Genomic DNA, 23158 nt, shown 5'->3' with positions numbered 1-23158 from the left:
ATTAAATAGTGTGTCCATCAATATAATGATTTTTTATTTTTGAAGATGGATGACAATAATTTTAGTATGAATGGTACTTTATATAGAACTATCTATTTTTAGAGATTATATTATTTTATTATAATCTCATTAAAATATAGGGCAGTAAAGATAAAATATTTGAAGGTTGACTTGCAACAGAATTCACATTACAGTTATTTGGTATTAAAAGATTCACCATGTCTTACTTTGTTGTGTTGTAGGTGCAAAACATGTGGAAATGTGATTACAAGCTCTTAAAAGCTCAAAAACGAACAGTTGATCGCAGCCATCACGAAACCGCTGTAGATCGGAATCAGTTTATTTTTCTGATGTAGTCATTACATTTGGTTATTGTTTTGTCACGTGATGTTCTCACGTGAATTGAAAGGCCAATAAAAGGCTCAATATAAAACTTCTCGTAGCACAAGTTTATGACAAACACTTCGGGTTTTACCGAAGACTCGTATCAAATATAGATGCTCGCTATTTTACAGTTTTGTTTCGGCATTATTCAATCATCAAGTCGTAATCTGATCATGTGACCCAATACTTCGCAAATAATTTTTGCAGCACTTTTCGATTATCACAGGTGACCAACAGGCTCGTCATGTTTATTAGACAATGATATGTAATCCTTCGAGCTAAGGTTGAAAAATTGAACGAATTTTTACGATAGGTTATAGGATATCAGTTTGTCTAGCTATAGTTATTAAAATTTAGGAATGAAATATCCGCTTCATGCTGGATTTGATCTTAATACCTCCCACTCACCAGGCAAATATCTTACCAATAAAGCTATGAGAGATTGATGGATTCATTGGGCGATATATGCTGCTATGTGGGTGAAAATATGCATACCACACTGCGTTACTGCACAACATTTGTTTATGCTTGCCCTCACTGCTCTTTTTAGTAAGTTTAAATTGCTAGCTTACTCAAATTAGCCATTGGCAATGTGCCAGGCTAATGGCCAGTGGCAAGCAACTACATTACCTGTCACTGTTTTTAAGCTGATTTTTATCAACCGTGCAACACCGGGCATTCCGTTGGTATTAGCATAAGTTCAAGTGTAGAATCTAGCAAATGAGAATACCTGCAGTTTTACAAAAGAGATTATCCTATGCATAAACTTGCTCTGTGAAGGTTTTACTGTTCCAGTATCCCATGGTCAATATTTATAATACACAAGTGATGTTGTGCTTCACATTACACAATAACATTTCAACTTTTGCATAACAGGAGTATGGAAATAAACACCACGGCTATAAATGAAATGACACAAATTATGACTATTTTTAGCTGGGAAAAAGATGTCTCTTGATCTGATACCACACAACTACTACAAAGAGGACATCAGCATGGCTAGTAGGGATGCTTTTTTAAAGAGCAATTTTGATGAGTAACAGGCTGTTATGTCATAAGTATGTTAGATTACAACCATTGGATATACAAGTGACCACTCCAGCAGATCTTCAGTACTTGCTTGATTTGCTTTCTATCATTATGTAGTTTCTTATATGATCTGTGCTTGGACACTTTGGGCAGAAATTGTCGCCCTTTCATTTTAAGCGCTTTTACCTTGTTTTTTTTGTACAACCATTGCACTATTATATTGCTGAATAATGTGCATTTTCAGTTGCAATATATTTAGTATCTTCACTATAAATACCTCTATTCAACACCATATTGTACCATTAAAGTTTTTATGCTTTTAGATAGTGTTTCAGAACTTATCTAGTGGTCAAGAACAATGACTTGGGTCAGCGACGTATGATTATAATATTATAACGTCAAATGTGGGGATAGTCGTTGCACGAAGAGCCAGAATTATCATCCATACAAATAAGGCCAGTCGAAAAGTAGCGCCCATTGTTAGTCAGAATATTGGTAATAAGTCGGTGTATACTCTAGACATAGACATGATAGCTCCATCTATATGGCTGCAGAGGTGAGCAATAGCAGTATATCTTTTCATGAAACGTCGGACCTAGGCATAATAATCTTTGTCTAGATTTGAGATATTTTGTTACACCTGGTCTAGATGTTGTTAGTCTAATGTTGTTAGTCATTTTTGTTATTTTTTTATAAGTGAGAAAAATTTGGTGATGAATTGTTCTCACTTGTAAAAAAATGCTAATTAGCATATTTCCCATTTACATATTTAGCAATTACCTCTAAGCTAAATTAAAAATAACTTATAACCATTTGAGTGTGACTTACAAAAATGCGGTAAAAACCTAAGGATTTCAAAATGCTGAGCAATTACCTCAAATCTGAGCGTATTACATTACGAATAAATTCGAGGTCGTCCTGCGCATGATGCACTTTGCAATTAAGAGAGATATGCCAGGCTGTAGTGCTTAGATCTAGATACGATAATCATAGATCAGTTAATCATCAATGTAGAGTAAGCAAGAATAAGCTTTATGAATAGACAAGAAATGTAAATACAAGCATTAATTGCCAATGACTAGAAGGCAACAGATATGGCTGAGGGTGAACTTATGGGAGCAAGTTTATTAAACTAATATACAAACTGACACAAATCATTGTTTCCACACATTCTCAATGTGCAGATTCTCACTGATGTTTATGTCTGGCTGAAATGAACTGTTTGATTAACTAGTGAAGTTAGTGACTGGTTGATAATGCAGGTCATTGATTATTAATCTAAGTCTAACTCTAAGTCACTCAGTATTGCAGCAGCAACAAGCAGTTCTCTTGCTGCACACATGTTTGGGTACGTAACATAACTTTCTTGTATGTTACACCAGGTTAAAGTGACTCGGTAAAATTTCCACAAATGCTGTCTCATACAATTATATTGACAGTTCTACACCAAAAAAACTGGCAATTATTATGCATCTTCTGCATGCATTGAAATCATTCCTCATCTGAAATTGCATCAAAACAGCATCTAGCAGACGATATACTTGAGTGCGTCAAACTTGTTACCGAGAGTAAGTTTGGCATGAATAATGTAGATGTACTACTTATCCCGACTAGCCTATCATTCAACAATAGATTCAAGAAAACCTGTATGCATTTGGCTGAGGAAGACATGAAGACACAATAGAGACTGACGGTGGACATTCAAATTCATGAGTTGCATCTATACCAGTACATGTTGCTAAGGATATGCTGAAGGACTGGAATGGTGAGTTTTATGAATGGGGACTCTACGCAAATAAGCAATTTCATAATTAATCTTAGTAGGTGATGTACCCACACACGGGAATGAAAAATTAGGAACTGGATGAAACCAACGACAAGCATATCAGCAGTATAAGACACAAAATTTGCTCATCTAGCAAGTAAAGCTTTTGGTCATGGCAAAGGCATTTATATCAAAGACCGGTTTGCCAGTGGACAAGTTATATACTTTATTTTCCTTTTGAAGTGCCTATTGATTCATTTCTTTCTAATTCTTTTCTACACATTCTCATCAATCAATCCTAATCAACTTAAATTTTTATCATTACTCACTATTACTCTGAAATATACTTACATCTGTCCATAAGCGCCATTGAATTCATCATAATAACCCACGTATTAACTCCTGTGTCTATGTCCTGTGTTTATGTACAGATGTAAGTATATTTCAAAATAATAGTGAGTAAGATAGGTAGAAATTTAAGTTGATTCAAATTGATGAGAATATCTAGAAAAGAAGTAAAAGAAATGAATGAATAGGCACTTCAGAAGGAAAATAAAGTATATAACTTTTCCACTGGCAAGTCGCAAATGGCGCACCAGTCTTTGTACCATTTACACCATTCACCAAAAGAGCTCACAGCCAGAAAAACAATGTAAAATACTACAAAAGGTTGCTCACAGGATCATAATGAAACCAATAGTCTAGAAAGTTGTACACAACCTAAAGACTCAACTTTAGATTAGCTTTGTAGCAGATTATTACTTAATTGCATATCAGTTAGATGGCAATCATATAGGCTCCTACTCATTTTGACCCCTATATATATGAATTTAAATATTTTCTATCAAGTTTCATATTAAGGCCTGCAGGCAATGCACCATACTTTAGCAAACCCTTACGATAAGGAACCTGAGCATCATGCGGTATTACAGCATAGTAAATCAGGACTGTGAACATATATTTTAAAGACAAACGAGAACATACAACTACAAAATGATGATCACATAGCACTCGGCTAATTGTCCAATGTTACATGTTAAGAAATGTATTTAATGCAGACCATTTTCAAAACAATTATTTGAGAAACACTATCTTACAAAAATAGCCACATCGATCAATGAATGCAGCTACTTGGTACAGCCAATGTTATTGTCAGATATACTTGGAACGTCTTCCAGGAGTATAAGCTGTAGACGTATTACCAATGCAACATTATGGATTATTTGAAAAACCTTTCACACCATATGTAGATTTAACCACATCTTTCACAGTTGTTTCGGATGTTGTCAGTCCAACAACGTTGCTACCATAATCGACAAAATATTGTGGTTCAGAACGGCATGAAATAAGCTCATCAGCCAGAGAAAATGCCATGTCAGAGGTGTTTTCATATTTAGCGGTAGTTGTACGGTAATGTAATGTTGCTTGTGGCTGATCGAACCGAAGCGGTTCTTCAACTTGTGCAGGAAAAGCACGATAGGAATCGGGCGACACCGCAGCTGTTCTCCGCACTCTTTTAGCCATTCTCTTTTGGATTTCTTGAAGATGTGTTACAGCTAGCTTACAATCCCGTTCATTAGCCAACTCCTCCTCAAATTGTCTTTCCCCTTCTAGGATTGCAGTCATTTCGTTCCTGTAGTTAGCCTCAACTTGTTTTCTGCGTTCCGTGAAAGACTTGCGGCACATCTCAATGCGCTCACTTGATAGTGTATCATTGGACTTGAGACCATTAACGAGGTTATGGACTTGAGATATCAAACTGTTCATCGCGTCAATGGTTTGGTCATTACTTGAATTTGTGTTCTTAGGAACAATTGATGGCTGGTCTATTTGAGTTTTTTGATTTGAGACACTCAATCTAGTCTTATGACGCTTCACGGTGGTGGAAAACTTGTTCACACTTTGGCTTAGGACTCTACAAACGCTACAATCTCCATCGGAGCAATAATCGATATAATCGTTCTTTCGCTTTTTGGACTGATTGTTAAAATCTCCGGAAACCACATGATTTTTCCACTTACGACATACTTTACAGTTTAAGTGATCAGGTTTGCCACAAAAATTTTGACTTTGCTTTGTAGCCTTGGAAGATTTTTTTTTCTTAGTGCTAACACTTCCTTGACCTTTTAAGTTGGTAGCATTACCACTAGCTTGACTCTTTTTCTTTGTCTTTGCTGTGTTAACATTTGCATGACTTTGATCTTTCGCCTTGGTAGTGCTAACGCACATTTGACCTTTTTTTGTAGCCCTTGCGTTACTAATGTTCTCTTGACTCTGATAGTTAGCTTTGGTAGCAGTAACATCCAGTTGATCTATTCTCACAGCCTTTGCAGCGCTATTATTTGCTTGATCTTGTTCATTCGCCTTGTCAGAGCCAACAAGTGTTTGACCTATTATCATGGACATTGCAGCATTCCCATTCGCTTGATCCTGCTCCTTTGCATCGGTAGTACAAACACTCACTTGACATATTTCTATTTCTTTAGCTTCTACCGTGTTAGCATTCCCTTGACCTTGTTTAATAGCCTGTGTTGCGTCAACACTTGTTTTGCCTATTTTTTCATACTCTATGGGGTTCGCACTTGGTCGACCTTGCTCAATAGTAGCGGTAGTAGGCCTACTGACACTGGCTTGACATATTTTGTCTGGCTCTGCAGAGCTAGCATTAGCACCATCTTGTTTTACAACCTTAAGAGTGCAGACACCTTGATCTCTTTTCTCATCTTTTGTATGATATGCTTTTATAACCTTTGCACTGCGAAAGTTATATCGATGAAACTTGCGGTTCCCCTTTCCCTTCCAATTCCCAGCAGCTACATTCTCATTGAATTTGTTGGTCGTCTTCTCTTTGCTACTGCCCGTAACCAAGTTGTTGCTACTGTTTCCTGTAATAGTATCATTTGCTCTTTCTGCATACCTCGCAGCAATTGTATCTACTGCGTGTCGGATTCTGCTCATTATGAGATCGTCACCCATCGTTAGTGCTGTCTCTGAGCACCACTTGACCAGAGATGTCTAAAATTTATATAGACAGTACAAAAATTCAAATATAAAGCCAGGAAAAATTACACAAGAACTTTTACCTGGGAAATTGCCATCATAGGAACTTTATTCAGCTAGATGCTAACAATCATCTTCATCTATATATATATTTCTCAAAATATGTCGTATGTGTGTAGGTTTTTCGGCTATAGCTATTATTAGAACAGCTGAGCTGGACAACAATGCAGACTTAAAGTCATGGCTTACCGTCATTGGAAGCATAACCTTATTAACTAGCTTAGTGGAATTTTCCATTGGTAATATGCCAGGCTACTAGCTTGAAGGGTACAGTTGTTTGACAAAGTTTTAAAACCTTGACAGTTGTTTTTATTTTTCTCTTAATTTATTTCAACTACACGACACACTTCTCTCATGATATGTAGTTTGAAAGTTAGAATGGCAAATGTTGTTATATGTTAAATACAAATCAATTTTCTGTCCAAAGACTCTTCAATTACACGGGCAACGCCGGGTGGCACAGCTAGTTATACATATATATACATCACTTGATACAAAAATATATTTGTCAAACTATATCAACTGACAAGATATTATGAATCTAGTTATAATAAAAAATGTTGCTTTTGTAAGACTATCCGACTACTGGGAAATGTTAAGACATAAAAACACCTAAATTTTGAATACTTATGAGATTTTACTTGTGATATAAAACATGATTGGTAAATCATTGCTCTTGAGCATACATGTCCGCATACATCACTTTATTATCCATTACAATCACCGTAACAGAGATAATACAACTAGCACTATAATATAACTAGCACTATAATATAACTAGCACTATAATATAACTAGCACTATAATATAACTAGCACTATAATATAACACACTATAATATAACTAACACTATAATATAACTAACACTATAATATAACTAACACTATAATATAATTAACACTATAATATAACTAACACTATAATATAACTAACACGATAGTATAACTAACACTAATATAGCTAACAATATAACATAACTAACACTATAATATAACTAACACTATAATATAACTAATTTGTTGAATGTTATTAATAAATGAAATTATAATGCTATTTGGAAACTGAACAAATTCGCCTTCCTATGCCTCTAAAATGTAAACCTACCCGTTTCCTTCAGTATATGGAAAATGGCAGCCACCAAATTCTAATAAGATTAAAACTATACTTTTAATAGTGTAAGTTTTTGTGATGAAATAAAAGGTTGCAGCACCATGGTTGCATATTCTCACCGCATAACATTCATACAGCTTCAGGATATTTCCACAACTACCTCTACAACTAAAGCAGCGTTATTAACTTATCTCAGTGATTTAACTGATCTAACTTATGAGTGATCACAATATTATGCAAGTGTCATATTTCTAGTTCATACATACATACACGTATATCAGATACCTAACCCTTGTTTTAAGTACCAGAGCAATTTAGTTGCGCCTTGGGGTTGTTGATAACTTTACAAATAGCTTCCAAGGGTGATCATAATATTCAAAGTATATATGAGTATACTAATATATATACCAATATAATAATAATATATAATAATCATATATACCAATAAAATGAGCTATTGGTTGATCACGATAGACATTAAAATAAGGAACTTGAAATATGTTATAACAGATTTATTCACCATAAATATTTCTGAAATAGAACCCGACTAAACATATTACCACATTTATAATGGATCTGAACAATAAAAAAACAACCTATAACCTGCAGGAAAAATATGTAAGGAACGAGAACTCCGCAATGCTAGAGAGAAACACAGCCTCACAGTTAACAATAACAATTACTTGTGGTCAAATGCTTGTTGAAATGCTAGCATATTGCAGCAAAAACTATTACAAGTAGACTTTATAGCAAATGAATCAATTTAATGAGCAAAGCCGTAGTTTTAAACCATAAGATATACTCATATATTTCATCTGATTTTTACAGCTAGTACTTTATGATAAATATACACAATATGACAAGCATCTTTTAATGTTGAAAAATATATTTGTGAAAATGGTAAGGTGACTCAATCTGCTAACTAGTAAAGATTATTTGTCACTATTATGCATATTCCTGTATTTCATTGCTCGTAATTAAAGCGGGTCTTCGCTTACAACCATCAGCAGCCGGCTTCATAGGTGTACATTAAGGATAAAGATTTTAAAACTGCTGATGAAACCTTTCCTGCTAAACATGTTGTTATTAATCAGAGGTAAATAGTTACTTTGTCACTGCGTCACATACTGTAGAAATCTAAGTTCAACTTGAATTTAATGAGGAAATATTTCCATTTGGGGATAAAACTACCCTTGTTAATTTTCAAGACAATTTTACTAAATGTATTACCTTAATCCACGAGTAAAAGCTCCTTGCATCAATAGTCACTAACCTAAACATTTATGTTTGCGAAAAGCTGATTACTGAATTTTAGTAGTACGGCCTAAATGTTTATGACAGAAAACTTGTGCATAACCTTAACTGCATTCATGCTTATTTATATAGCTATAAACAGTGTGCATGAAACGTAGGAGAAAAATTCATTGACACGGGAATACAATGACGCCATACCGCATCGACGCCATACCGCATCGACGCCATACCGCATCGACGCCATACCGCATCGACGCCATACCGCATCGACGCCATACCGCATCGACGCCATACCGCATCGACGCCATACCGCATCGACGCCATACCGCATCGACGCCATACCGCATCGACGCCATACCGCATCGACGCCATACCGCATCGACGCCATACCGCATCGACGCCATACCGCATCGACGCCATACCGCATCGACGCCATACCGCATCGACGCCATACCGCATCGACGCCATACCGCATCGACGCCATACCGCATCGACGCAATACCGCATCGACGCAATACCGCATCGACGCAATAATACATTGAAGCAATAATACATTGAAGCAATAATACATTGACACAATACTGCATCGAAGTAATAATGCATGGACGCAATACTGCATGGACGCAATAATGCATTGAAGCAATAATGCATTGAAGCAATAATACATTGAAGCAATAATACATTAAAGCAATAATACATTGACACAATACTGCATTGAATCAATAATGCATCGAAGTAATAATGCATTGACACCACAATGCAGCAACATAATAGTGCATTGACACAATGCATACATATAGTAAGGCACTGAAACATTAATGCATTGGCACAAGAAAGTTTTTCAAACAACCCTTCCTGTGGTTATGGCTCATCAAGTACATATTTGTATGTATAATGAACAAGAACATAACGTGTGTTCTATATGAAGTTAGAACAATTTTGCGCTCAGCCCACGATAAGTAGTGTGTATATACTAGTGCTGGACACGAGTACTTCTTGGCCAACGAGTTTTGACTCGCATCTTTCAGTTCGAGTTTTCCAAGTATCGGGTAGATGGTAGCGCTTGGCACGAGTACTTCTTGGCCCACAGGTTTTTCAGGTATTGGGTTTATTGATATGGGTTTTATGTCTAAAATTTCCTAACATCGGACATATCTTAAAATTTACAATGCAATTATAATTCTATTCAATTTATTTATTATGTTTTACTATTTTTCTATCGACCGATATACCTTGTTAATCAGTGCTTAGAGCGCAAGACGCAATAGACTGAGTTTTTGTCCATTCAACTCGACGGATCTGTGCATGAAAGCCTGAACTCGGAAGTCAAAACCCGAATGCACATGATCGAAATGCTCAAAGGTATGTTACCTGAGACTCGAGAGAAGATAAACCAGCGAGTTCAATGAGTTTTATTACCCGTGTCCAGCACTAGTATATACGCATGACGAGCACAAACTTTTGACCAAAAATAGTAACAAGAGGCGTAAGCACAGAATTGCAACTAAGAGAACACAACTAGAACCGATTCTTTTGTAGTCACCTAAACCTGGAATGAGTCTACAGCAATGTTCACATAAGTGGGCAATATTACCAATTGGCAATATATATAATAACTGAGTCATTAACATTCTTTTGTAGTCACCTAAACCTGGAATGAGTCTACAGCAATGTTCACATAAGTGGGCAATATTACCAATTGGCAATATATATAATAACTGAGTCGTTAACATTCTTTTGTAGTCACCTAAACCTGGAATGAGTCTACAGCAATGTTCACATAAGTGGGCAATATTACCAATTGGCAATATATATAATAACTGAGTCGTTAACATTCTTTTGTAGTCACCTAAACCTGGAATGAGTCTACAGCAATGTTCACATAAGTGGGCAATATTACCAATTGGCAATATATATAATAACTGAGTCATTAACATTCTTTTGTAGTCACCTAAACCTGGAATGAGTCTACAGCAATGTTCACATAAGTGGGCAATATTACCAATTGGCAATATATATAATAACTGAGTCGTTAACATTCTTTTGTAGTCACCTAAACCTGGAATGAGTCTACAGCAATGTTCACATAAGTGGGCAATATTACCAATTGGCAATATATATAATAACTGAGTCGTTAACATTCTTTTGTAGTCACCTAAACCTGGAATGAGTCTACAGCAATGTTCACATAAGTGGGCAATATTACCAATTGGCAATATATATAATAACTGAGTCATTAACATTCTTTTGTAGTCACCTAAACCTGGAATGAGCCTACAGCAATGTTCACATAAGTGGGCAATATTACCAATTGGCAATATATATAATAACTGAGTCGTTAACATTCTTTTGTAGTCACCTAAACCTGGAATGAGTCTACAGCAATGTTCACATAAGTGGGCAATATTACCAATTGGCAATATATATAATAACTGAGTCATTAACATTCTTTTGTAGTCACCTAAACCTGGAATGAGTCTACAGCAATGTTCACATAAGTGGGCAATATTACCAATTGGCAATATATATAATAACTGAGTCATTAACATTCTTTTGTAGTCACCTAAACCTGGAATGAGTCTACAGCAATGTTCACATAAGTGGGCAATATTACCAATTGGCAATATATATAATAACTGAGTCGTTAACATTCTTTTGTAGTCACCTAAACCTGGAATGAGTCTACAGCAATGTTCACATAAGTGGGCAATATTACCAATTGGCAATATATATAATAACTGAGTCATTAACATTCTTTTGTAGTCACCTAAACCTGGAATGAGTCTACAGCAATGTTCACATAAGTGGGCAATATTACCAATTGGCAATATATATAATAACTGAGTCATTAACATTCTTTTGTAGTCACCTAAACCTGGAATGAGTCTACAGCAATGTTCACATAAGTGGGCAATATTACCAATTGGCAATATATATAATAACTGAGTCGTTAACAGCTGTTAAATCAAAATTCCTAGATTTTTATACTGGATATTGCTACTCACGATTGGGTTGATCTCCAAATGCAACTTGTCATCACACTTGCTAAGCTCAAATGCTGATTGTTCCATAGTTGCAGCATTAACTTTCAAGCTCTTTAGAACAGTGTGTAATTATATATAGCTAAAAACTTGGCATTGGGCTTTCATGTCTAATCTCATTAGAAGGCTATATTTCATATAGCCTTCTAATGAGATTAGACATGAAATAGAACATTAATAGCCTTCTGATTTATGACATCACACTCCAGCTATATTTCATATAGCTGGATTGTGATGTCATAAAAGTGAAAAATTTAAAAATGGAGATTTTTTCAGAAATAGAAAATTCCCTGTGACTATTGAGACACGGAGTAGTAAGACATAATAATAGAGCTAAATAATAGAGCTAAATAATAGAGCTGAATAAAAGAGCTAAATAAGAGCTAAATAATAGAGCTAAATAATAGAGCTACATAATAGAGCTAAATAATTTTTTCACTAGTTTGATGTAGTTTTGTGTGTAGATTTGCATGAGCAAAAATGGGTTGCGAAAAAACTTTACCTTTTGCTAGTTCTTTATCATATAAAACTCATGTGTAATAAAGCACAACAATGGACTTTCATTCAACTCATGAGCGAGTAGTGATGAAATCATGAGCAATTTGTGTATACTTGCAGATTTAATAAATATCGAAGTAAGGTTTGATCTCCACAAGTTCATAAGTACATGTGGAGATCTTTTTTTTGAATCCAAAGACCTTCACAAGCAAATGCATTTGATAAATAAAGACTTAAAAAGCCTTCACAGTTGGTGCAACCAAAATAAACTAACAATTAATTTCAACAAAACTTGCTACATTTTATTAAAAAACCCACAGAACTCGTACCACTTTAATGAACAATCCCTACTAATTAATGGTCATGCAATAAATAAATCTGACAATATAAAATTTTTGGGAGTACTTATTGACCCTCAGCTGAATTGGAGCAATCATATATCCAAACTGTTAAAAGACTTTAGACCTTATGCTGGGTTGTTTTTTCGATTGTCTCAGTACCTCTCTAAGGATGTTTTGCTAATTCTGTACAATTCCTTCAATTCCAAACTCTCGTATTGTGTTGAGGCATGGGGAAATGCTCCAGACTGCTACTTAAACAAAATTAAAGTTTTTCAAAACCGTTTACTCAGAATAATTAACAAGAAAGCTTACGATTTTTCTGCTAATCCGCTATTCAACCTAAATAGAATTTTAACTATCAAAAAGTTATACAAATACAAAGTACTGATAAAAGCACACAACACATTTTACGAAACAAACAATAACAGGACGATAACACATTTAACTACTCGTCAAACACACATAAACCTAAAAATACCATTGTTTAAATCAAAAGCTGGTCTATGTTGTTTGGATTATCAAGAGTCATTGCTATGGAATCTACTACCGGTTACACTGCGTAAAATTGTAAATGCTAATTCTTTCAGAAATGAACTGAAGCGCTACCTCAGACAACCAGACGACTAAACCAACTAGACATACTCCTGCTGACTCTACTTTCAGGTTCCGCGCCTTGATTAGCCTTGCTATTGCACACAGGGACCTCATCATCACCTTCCCTGGACATTTTTTTTTTCTATTTCTCTTGTCTTTTTATACTGTTAGAAACACTCTTCATATTATTTTTTGTGGTTATATTATAGATGAAAATAAACAGACAAACAAACATGTATATAGACATACACTTGTCCACGGTTATAAGAAGTAGAACGAAATATAATAAAATATATTATAAAATAAAGCGACACTATGATACACTATAGTACATGGTTTAGTAAATACAAGTCACAATTTTATATCTTTTATATAATTTTTATATCGTTTTCAATATTGGGTTTTAGTGTAAAAAGTTACAGCCAGGTTATGAAACACACATGTGCACACACAATGAATATCATCTTACACTCATACTAATAGAAGTATTAATATATATTAATACTATCTTATATATTATCTTATCATTTCGTGTTTGATAAAACCTTAGGTGAACCATTGTAGAAGCATTGCAATGCCTATTCCAATTTTCTAGGTATGCTCTAGATATGTCATCAAGCCAAACTAATCATAACTAAAACAATGCTAAAAAAGTGGTATGTCCAAACTTATTTAAACGATGATCAGGTGGAGCTGACTAGTTTCAAAAATTAAACTCAAGTTTGGTTAATGTAGCCTAATAAATTAGCAAGCACTAATTGCATTTAATGCATTCACTCACCTACGTGCGAATTACCCAAACTTGCTCTGCATTGTACAAGAATATGTGTGACTAGTTTTCCCTTACGTAGTTGACTCACCTCTATGATATGGCCTGACAAGCGGAGACCGACTATTTTCAATGGAAGTGCATGCGGATGGCCAATTTCCCAGTGAGCCCTTATACATATATGGTCTCACAGTTCATCTTAGGTTGGAGTAACTGAAAGTTGTTGAATGAAGAACAGGTCAGTCACTTGCATGTTGTTTGAAGAATTAATGTCATTAGTATAATTAGTATTATTATGCTCTGCCCTGTGTACACTTGTGTGTTGGATAAGAATTGATATAAATAGAACCATAACTGCTTTGCCTTTTGTTTGCCATATACTGTAAGCTATTAGAATATGAATTATACCTAATTAGTATAACATGTTTGCAGGCTTTACTATATATATACATATATATATTTTTTCCAAAATATTTATTCGATTTTAGTAGCTAACCGTTGTCCCTTTTTTGTTTTATTATTGTTTTATGGTGTCATTTGAAACACATTTATATTTGAAATATAATTATTGCCGATAAAGTTTGGGAGCCTTATGATAAATGCATATGTGTACACGACTCACGAAAATTATTCATCAACACCGTCGCAAACCCTTGTACCGAAATCTCATCAACAAATTTAACCATTTTTCAATGAAGTCGTTTAAGTATAATAACGATACAAGACACATATAAACCTATTTAAATATGTTACCAAGTCTTTGAAATTTGTAGAAAATATCCTAAACCTTACTCATCTGATCAGATTATACATAAATAGACAGATTAATTTGGCCTAAAATCGTTATTAAAACTTGACAAGCCTGTTTTAAACAAAATCAAGACCGGCCAACGAAACGCCGACAAGGCCGTGCGACCGAGAATAGAACCATTAAGTCGTGCACATTGCACAAGAAAAACGTGCACATTTCACAAGAAAAACGTGCACATTTCACAAGAAAAACGCGCACATTTCACCAGTCTATGGCATTGTCCAATTGCCGAAGGTTTCTGTAATTAACGTAGAAGTACTGAAAAGTAATCGTTTTTTTTGACGTTTTTAATATCTGCAAAATTAAATTATAGGTTTACACTTTCTTATAGATACATAGCTATTTCTATGACAACCAACTAAAATCTGTTTAGATTTTTAAATTCAGCATAATTTTTTGCATATAACATATAATTATGAAAATCTAGATGAATATCACAACTTCTTGATATTGGTTGCTATGACGTTTTGAAATGTAAACAAAATTGTGCATTGGTTTTCGTTTCTCAAACTTTAACACCAGTTTTTCCAAAATTATGTTTTCGCACTAATGGTAAACATGCATTCAGTTTATTGACCATAAAATCTGCTGTAACTAAGCTGGAATCAAATTGTTTTTGCAAAATAACTGAGAATTATCTGCTTCTGCTAGTGTAGATAACTCTAAATCTCCCACACCCATGGTTTCTGTGATCATGACCCATGTCTTCACTTTCGTTACAGATCGCAGTCAAAACCATTCTGCATTCAACACAACCAACTTTCAAACTGTATATTACACAACAGCTTGCCATTTTACTTCTAATGCATTTCTCCTATTGCAGGGGAGAGATATAAACATATAATCTTTTCCTTTCATTATTGCTGTTTGTTGTAAATAATAACACCCAGTACATTACAGCTACCATTGCAGCTACTATTGCACTGCAGTGCCATTTAACTGCTAATATTGCATTTCTCAACCAGCAGTACCCTTTCTTTTTCCAAATATCACTTTGGTCGTGGGCTGTATGACAGGGGAATTTCTAGTTTATATATATAAATTATTATATATATAAATTACTTTATACATATAAAGTAATTTATATATATATAAATTACTTTATATATATACAAAGTAATTTATATATATATATATAAATTACACCAGAACAATAGTACAGTATGCCATACAACAATAATAAAACGTAAAAAGTAAAAGAGGGCAACAATTAGTAAACAAAATCAAATAAATAGTTTGACAAATAGTGTTTAAAATACCTATCTCTGTCAAGAAGACGGATATTAGGTGAAACATTATTAAAGGAGCTAGCAATGATATTTTCCAAATAATTGGTAATGGTTGGATTCAGTTTGTTCATATCAAATAAGATAAAATGGGTTGAAAACCTGTAACTGTCATGTAAAAACGGGGACAAAAGCCATGAAAGCAAAAAACATGAAGGTTATCTGGTTTGGTGTATAAAACCATGTATAAAACCTAAAGCCATGTTGAACAGAAGTTCATTGATAGGCAATCTAGTCACAAAAACGGCTATAAAAGACCCATGAAACTAGAAATACAAATGTTACAAGCATAATCACTAATGATGATCTAACAAATGATTTCAGCAATCAAGTTACATACGCCTGATTCAGACAAATATCGTATGTTTGGCATGTGAGGTGCTGCACCCTGCTATGCAAACTTATGCAAGTGTGTGATAAATGGGAACCGAATAGCTAGGAAATCGCAAGATGACGCAACTAAATTGTGACGGCAGTCCACAAGAGCATTGCTACGCTAGGATTGATGTGAATCGAGTGTGCAACATAACCTCAGACTCGTGTGAGTTCGTCCCTCCACTGCAAAGGAGATGGATCAAGGACTTGGTTTGCTTACTAACAATGTTAGTTTTTTTGTTCACTTGTTTGGTGTGGTGTTTATATATTGTAAGAATGTGGAAAATTTTGCTACTGTCGATGAACTACAATATTATGGAATAAATGCAAAAATATCGAGTATTATATGACACAAGCATTAAATAATACAGAAACAACAACAAAAAATAATTCCCGGTCGAATGCTGCTGCCAAGTTCAATACCAAGGTTGAGGATTGTGAAACGAGGTGAGTATAAGTAACTACAATATCAATAATTAATTATGCTGTTAACTTTTTGCTGTTGCTGTAAGTGCCTGTTAGGGTGTCCATATGTCCTGATTTCTGGCAGTCAATTAGTCAAAATAAATTGTTCTGCTGTCAGCAGCACACGTCCAGCTAAATCACATTCAACAATAGCAGAGTAGCTCATGTTGTATTGAAGTAGCAACCTACTACGATTAAACACATAATATACTTGGGGAGTGTATGTACATCCAAAAGGCCTATGGCAACGATTATCAGCTAAAACCACTTGAAAATGCTCACAGACCTAAAGAGCAATACTACTGAATTAAATGGCTGCATGGAGTTTCCTTTGAAAAAAATGAATAATATTCAGCAAGCCCTAAAAATTCAGTTTTGACTGTGTAGCCATCTCTATTTTGCTTCTAGGATTTTTCTTTAATGCTTCATTAAATATATGTTGTTCCTGCTTATTACATTCCCCAGGTACAAAACTACTCAAAGGTTTTGGCGCTATTTGAACTCCGCTAGACCATCTGGCGGTGGCACAGACGATTTCACTCCAGCACCAGAATGTAGGAACCTGGCTTGGCTGTTCCCATATATTAAAACTTTGATGAAAATACCACCTAGTGCCCCTTAACACGATACTTTACAGACAGCAAAAGTGGACTCGGGTGTGTTGTATTACCAAAGCTTGTCACATCATTACTAAATTATTCCTACTTACAGTTAATTTACCAGCTAATCTAACGTAGTGTCCAATTTTGTAATTTCATGATAGATGTGGGAGTTCAGGAACAAGAAGTCTGTTGCTGTTTCTGACTCCGAGGATGTTATGCTCGTCATGCAAAGTCCGCAGCATCCTTCAATCAGCGCTGTCGCAATTATCCCTCATCCTACTCAATATCTGTTACCCAATATGATATGATATACAATATCAGTTGGTACGAAAACTTTAATTCTGGTCTCATCATAACACGAGGATAACAATGCTGTTGTTTGTTTGTAAAGGTATGTTTTTCTAAGATTGAACGTGTTCTTTTCGATTCTATTAATACCCCTACTAACACTGCGTGTCAACGGATAGCCCGCTTAAATTTAAATGCAACATGCTTTTTGTATAGTATTTGTTATTCTCGATTCCATACATTTGTAATTTATATTTCAGCCTCACGAACTCAAAAAAAGCCTAGACAAGAACTAAGTGTTAATACAAGTGCAGCAGTTGAACAGCAGCTACTAAAACATATAATGGCGAATGACGATAACGTCATACTTTCTTCCTTTGGAGTCTTGCTTCAGAATGGAGTAAGGTATTCACTGCATCGCAATTCCAGCTGCGTATGGAGGTGAAGCTGTGTTGTTATGCATCACCAGCACCAAACACCATTCTGCCACCCATGACTGTCCATTTAGTCCTACCACCTCAAATACTATCTTCGATGATCAGGGTTATGAATATGGAAAACATAGATATATGTGAAGACATCTATCTAAATTTTGATTGAATAGTGAGTTAGTAACCCATTCACAACCCAATCATGACTTGTGGAAAGTATGTATATTGTTCAAGTTGATTGTTCAAGCTATACCTTTCCAGTTGAAATGTGACCGGAGTATTGATTTAGTCATCAATATTGCTTTATGTACTGAATAAGCACTTGTAAAAAAGAAAGAAAATATGATGCAAGCTACATTCAATACATATTTCAAAGTCTAGTTAGCAATGGTGAAAAGAAACCACAATGTGTGTTATGCATAAAACTATTGAACAATGACATCTAACAAATTGAAGCAGCATCTCTGATCGATACATCCTTAACATTTAGAGAAGAATCAGAACTTCTTTGAGCGACATAGACAACAGCCAGCCAGCCTAGAAATTTTTATGAATTCAACTCCTAACTACTGTAGGCCTCACACAAAGTAGCACAGGAAATGGCTAATCAAAAAAATCAACAGACTATCGGAGGGTTAGTATAACCATGTACACTTATGATGCAGAGCTGGTCTTGGGAAAGGAGGCAGAAACGAAGCTGGCTGCAGAGCTGTCATCTGAACACACAATCCCGGAACATCTGACAAGCTATTATGTATATACATGTATCAAGTATACCTTCTATATATAAATCTCAAAGTTTGTGGGTCTGTGAACCGGTGTGTCCAGCTCTAGCTATTAAGATCTTGGAATAAAAAGTTCGCTTCGTACTGCATTTGAACTCACGAAGATTGCAACTGCAAGTTTTTAACCGAGCATTTAACCACCGAGCTACAGTCCTTAGAATTCTATCGCTATCATCATATACCGTATACCCTTTTCTCGATTGCACACACTAAATGACGTATTAATTGACACATTGCGCCCACGGGTTCTGATGCTCCTGTTATAAATTTTTTTGTCTAACTCTATGAAACAATGCTTTTTCGTCCTCGCCATACTGGGGCGAATTTGTTTTCCACCATACAATATCAACAACAATTTTTCTTGAAATTAAACTATTAGCCTAAACTAAACTATTAAACGTAGTATTATGTAATGTTACATTGTCTTGCAGATCATAACCACAAAATGCACTTAAGTTATTGTAGGTAACTATAGTTACTAAGGTTAACATATCGTTTTGTTACTATTTTTTAATGATGATTTGATGATTTTTACCTGGAAGTGATTGGATTAAATAATTACTATGGGCTTCTATACTACTCTATATTTCTATACGCCTATACGATATTTTCGCCTTACGAAGCCAACACTGAAACGAACTAAAACCACATAATTGTATACCAAATAATTTTTGATTGTAAACAGCAAAACAGGCTATATTTAGCCATTATTTGCTAATGATTTCACATTTACATTTAAACACCTTTACAGTTTTATTTTTCCTCCTAAATTATTTCAACGAAACACTTGTTTTATGATTTGAAATTTATGTTACAGTTGTTTGAAAAAGTTTGAAAACCTTTACAGTCGTTTTATTTTTTCTTTCAGTTCATTTCAACTGCACAAGAAACCTTTTTCTCATGATTTGAAGTTTAAAAGTTAAAATGGTAAATGTTGTATATGTTGAATGAAAATAAATTTTCTGCCCAAAGACCTTTTCATTACAAGCGCAATGCCGGGCATTCATCCAGTACATGTATATATATATTGTATATACATGAATATATATACATGTATATACAATATATATACATGTACATATATTTACATGCATATATATATACAATTACTCTATGGTAATTTACAATGGGTATGTGTGTAGGAACAGTTTTATTTATTTTTATAAAAAAACAATGAATAAATGGTCCTCTTCAGCAAAGGGGGTAGCCGCTGTAGTGACTCTCTTAGCAAAAGGATCTGGTTGCCTTGGATAGTGGACCGTCATCCATAAATGACCCCCAACAATCTAACTCCTCTGACACTGTTTAGAACTCAATCCACATTTTTCACCCAAGCCCAGACAGTAAATACAAACTGATAGCTTTCAGCAAAGGCAAATCTGAAGCGTGTCATTGCTTTCTAGACCACAGGATGATTGTAACTCGCATCTAACTACGCTATCAGTTTCAGCAGTGACAGCTGCTAAAACTGTCACTGCCATAATGACCCTTCAGATGATGAAATTTTGGAAGCTGTGGGTTAAGACACTCAAGAAATCCAAAGTAAAATTCAAACTCCTGAAAACCTATTCACATATGCTGTGAAGTTTTAGCGTATGAATTTGTGCAGAAATAGCATATTTTTCCAACACGAAAACCATATAAACCATATCTCTGATGTGCTGCAGATTTAGTCCATTTGAACAGCCGTGCCATAGTAGAATACTTGGGTTTTTTTAATCGCGATTTGACAAGAATGATTGAATTGCCTGTCAGAATTTTGCTTTGAGAAACATTCACGAATTATTTACTGCTGGCAGGTTGATGCTAATGATCTGGTAACAAAAGACCTGATATCAGCTATGAGCTGTAATAGTCAAGCCAAAATCATTTACAATACGAATGTTTACACAAGGCAATAATTCTAGATCTCACTTCAAAAACTGTGTAGGTATTCCAGCTTACCAGATTGTTACTATGTTTATGCAGTGAATTGCCCATATCAAAAACAGATGCTATTCAATGAAAAAGGTTAAAAAATGTTGAAAATCCTAAAGCTCACCCACCGGCTTTTTGTTTGTGGGATTCCATCAAGCTGGACACACATTTTCTACTTAGTATGTTACACCAAATGTGCGTAACTCTAATCCATCTGCATTAAAATGCAGTCTGGATATCGTTATGTATGGATACTTTGTTGTTTTATGCTATTTTAACAATGGTTCGATATCTTTCCTGGTAGCCTTAGACGGTTGGATGATGCATTATCGATGCTCTTTGTATCACAATATTACAACGCTTATCATCTGGAGGTTACAATTGATTGGAAAGTAGAAAAAGTCAGTTGAGGTACATGATGAGCAGAGCTGTGAAATAAAAGTACAGAGTGTAGCATTAAAATACTATGTATATTTGTACGCTAATGTCATGTTACATATTAGCTGTGCAGTCATGCTTTCTTTTAGCTGTGCTATAATATCATAATTGTCTAATGACCCATAGCTATGGGCTTGCTAACTAAGTCAGTTCCTGTATGTGCTTCTTACCTGTTAGCTGTGTTTTCTGTGATACAAGACTTATTGTGATAATACAATACAACAACTACAATACAACAACTGGTGTCAGGAACGAACATTGTGGACTCACAGCCAGCATTTTTCTATTGTCTTGCTATGGATCCTAACATAAAAGCTTTGATCGATGCTATGCAGAAACAGCAACAACAGTTCCAGCAGCAAAACACTGATCTACAGAAGCAGTTTATCTCCTTGTTTGAAGCTACCAAGAGTGATAGTGCTGCATCAGTACCAGTAGCTGTCGCCATACCCAAGTTTGAAGCATACGACAGGGGTAAAGAAAAATGGAACCAGTACCTTCAACGTTTCAATCAGCACTTTGATGTGTATCGGGTGGTAGATGACAGTCAGAAACGAGCATGCTTACTATCTTGGGTAGAAGCTGAGACATACGACTTGTTGTCAAACTTATTTGGTGCAGAGGATATCACAAGCAAGTCATTTACTGAGTTGTCGGAGAAACTTAATGAACACTTTGCAGATACCATACATGTTCAGGCAGCAAGATTTGAATTTTCTCAATGTAAGATGAAGACTGGTCAGTCCTATGTTGATTGGGCTGCAGAACTTCGTGGACTCGCACGGCACTGTGCTTTCATGTGCAAAAGCACAGGCTGTGGCACTAGTTATGTTGATGAACAAATTCGTGACATAATCATTAAAGAGACGCCACATGCTGATGTACGTCGCCAGTGTCTACTTGATGCTGATCCCTCTCTTAATGATGTTCTTAAGAAGGCTGCAGCATTCATCAAGACAACAGAGACCGATAAAATTCTCAAGGGGGAGACAACTTCTCCAGCTATTGAAGACACAGTAAATAAAATGTCAGGTCAGTACAAGCAAAGATCACGCCGAGGTCAACAAACCATTGGAAAGCAACAAGTTAATGCACAGAACACAGGTATGTTGAAGTCTTGCCCTAGCTGTTACATTAAACATGACAGAAAAAAGTGTCCCTGCAGAGCATTTGTCTGCAGGAAATGTGAGGTCAAAGGTCACATTGAGGCTGTCTGTATGGCTAAGACAGCAGCACAAAGTCAGACAGAACAGTCGGCTAGGACAGTTGAAAACTCTGTGTTAAGTGTGCTCACTGATGCAAGTGAACCTTATCATTCAGTACATGCAGTTTCAGATAATCTTTTCCAACGAGTCAATAGAAAGGTTTGGATCAAAACTGTTGTCAATGGTCATGATGCAATGTTTCAATGGGACACAGGGGCTACTTGGTCTATAGTTGATTTGCAAGGCTACCGAAGTCTTGGATCACCCCCCCCCTCTTACCTGTCAGTACCCATCTTAAAGAGTATGGGCAAAGTGAGTTACAGATTAAAGGACAATGTTCAGTTAGTGTGAAGGTAGGAGATGTGGAAAAACAAAATCTCAAACTTCTTGTTGTAAACACAACACAAGGTTCAAACTTTTTTGGTCTAGATTGGAGTGACAAATTCAGTCTCTCGCAGCAGGGGCTAGCTGTATTGACACAGGGTAGTTGTGATGTTACCTGTACTGTCACAGGAAGTAACCCTATTGGATTTAAGGACCAAATCGCTGCACTCTCCTCTAAGTACTCTGATGTCTTTAAGACAGGTCTTGGCCGATGTAAAAAGGTAAAAGTACCAGTACGCTTGAAACCAGGAAGCACACCAAGCTTTTCTAAACCTCGTGTAGTGCCATTCTCTAGATGCCAAGCTGTAAAAGAAGAGCTAGAGCGA

The 23158-nt window shown here is 35.4% G+C and overlaps 2 protein-coding genes across 4 annotated transcripts in view; one reads left to right on the top strand and one right to left on the bottom strand.

The window, feature by feature from the left end:
• The window catches only part of LOC137387390 (putative amine oxidase [copper-containing]), a 43442-nt gene extending 41755 nt beyond the window's left edge, over positions 1-1687 (top strand). Inside the window, exon 15 of the mRNA XM_068073801.1 lies at positions 1321-1687. Within this exon, the coding sequence (XP_067929902.1) occupies positions 1321-1424 (104 nt within the window). The 3' untranslated portion in view covers positions 1425-1687. The remainder of the gene's footprint in view (positions 1-1320) is intronic.
• Positions 1688-4119: 2432 nt separating this feature from the next.
• The window catches only part of LOC137387348 (uncharacterized), a 30782-nt gene continuing 11743 nt past the window's right edge, over positions 4120-23158 (bottom strand). For all 3 annotated transcript variants that reach the window (XM_068073740.1, XM_068073741.1, XM_068073742.1), the window contains 2 exons: positions 13937-14058; positions 4120-6193 (listed from right to left, as the gene is read on the bottom strand). In XM_068073740.1, the coding sequence (XP_067929841.1) occupies positions 4391-6154 (1764 nt within the window). In that variant the 5' untranslated portion in view covers positions 6155-6193; positions 13937-14058 and the 3' untranslated portion in view covers positions 4120-4390. The remainder of the gene's footprint in view (positions 6194-13936; positions 14059-23158) is intronic.

Source organism: Watersipora subatra, chromosome 2 (genome assembly GCF_963576615.1).
Source record: "Watersipora subatra chromosome 2, tzWatSuba1.1, whole genome shotgun sequence".
Lineage (NCBI taxonomy): Eukaryota > Metazoa > Bryozoa > Gymnolaemata > Cheilostomatida > Watersiporidae > Watersipora > Watersipora subatra.
The sequence above is the reverse complement of the archived record's forward strand: the minus strand, read 5'-3'. Positions and strand labels throughout refer to the sequence as shown.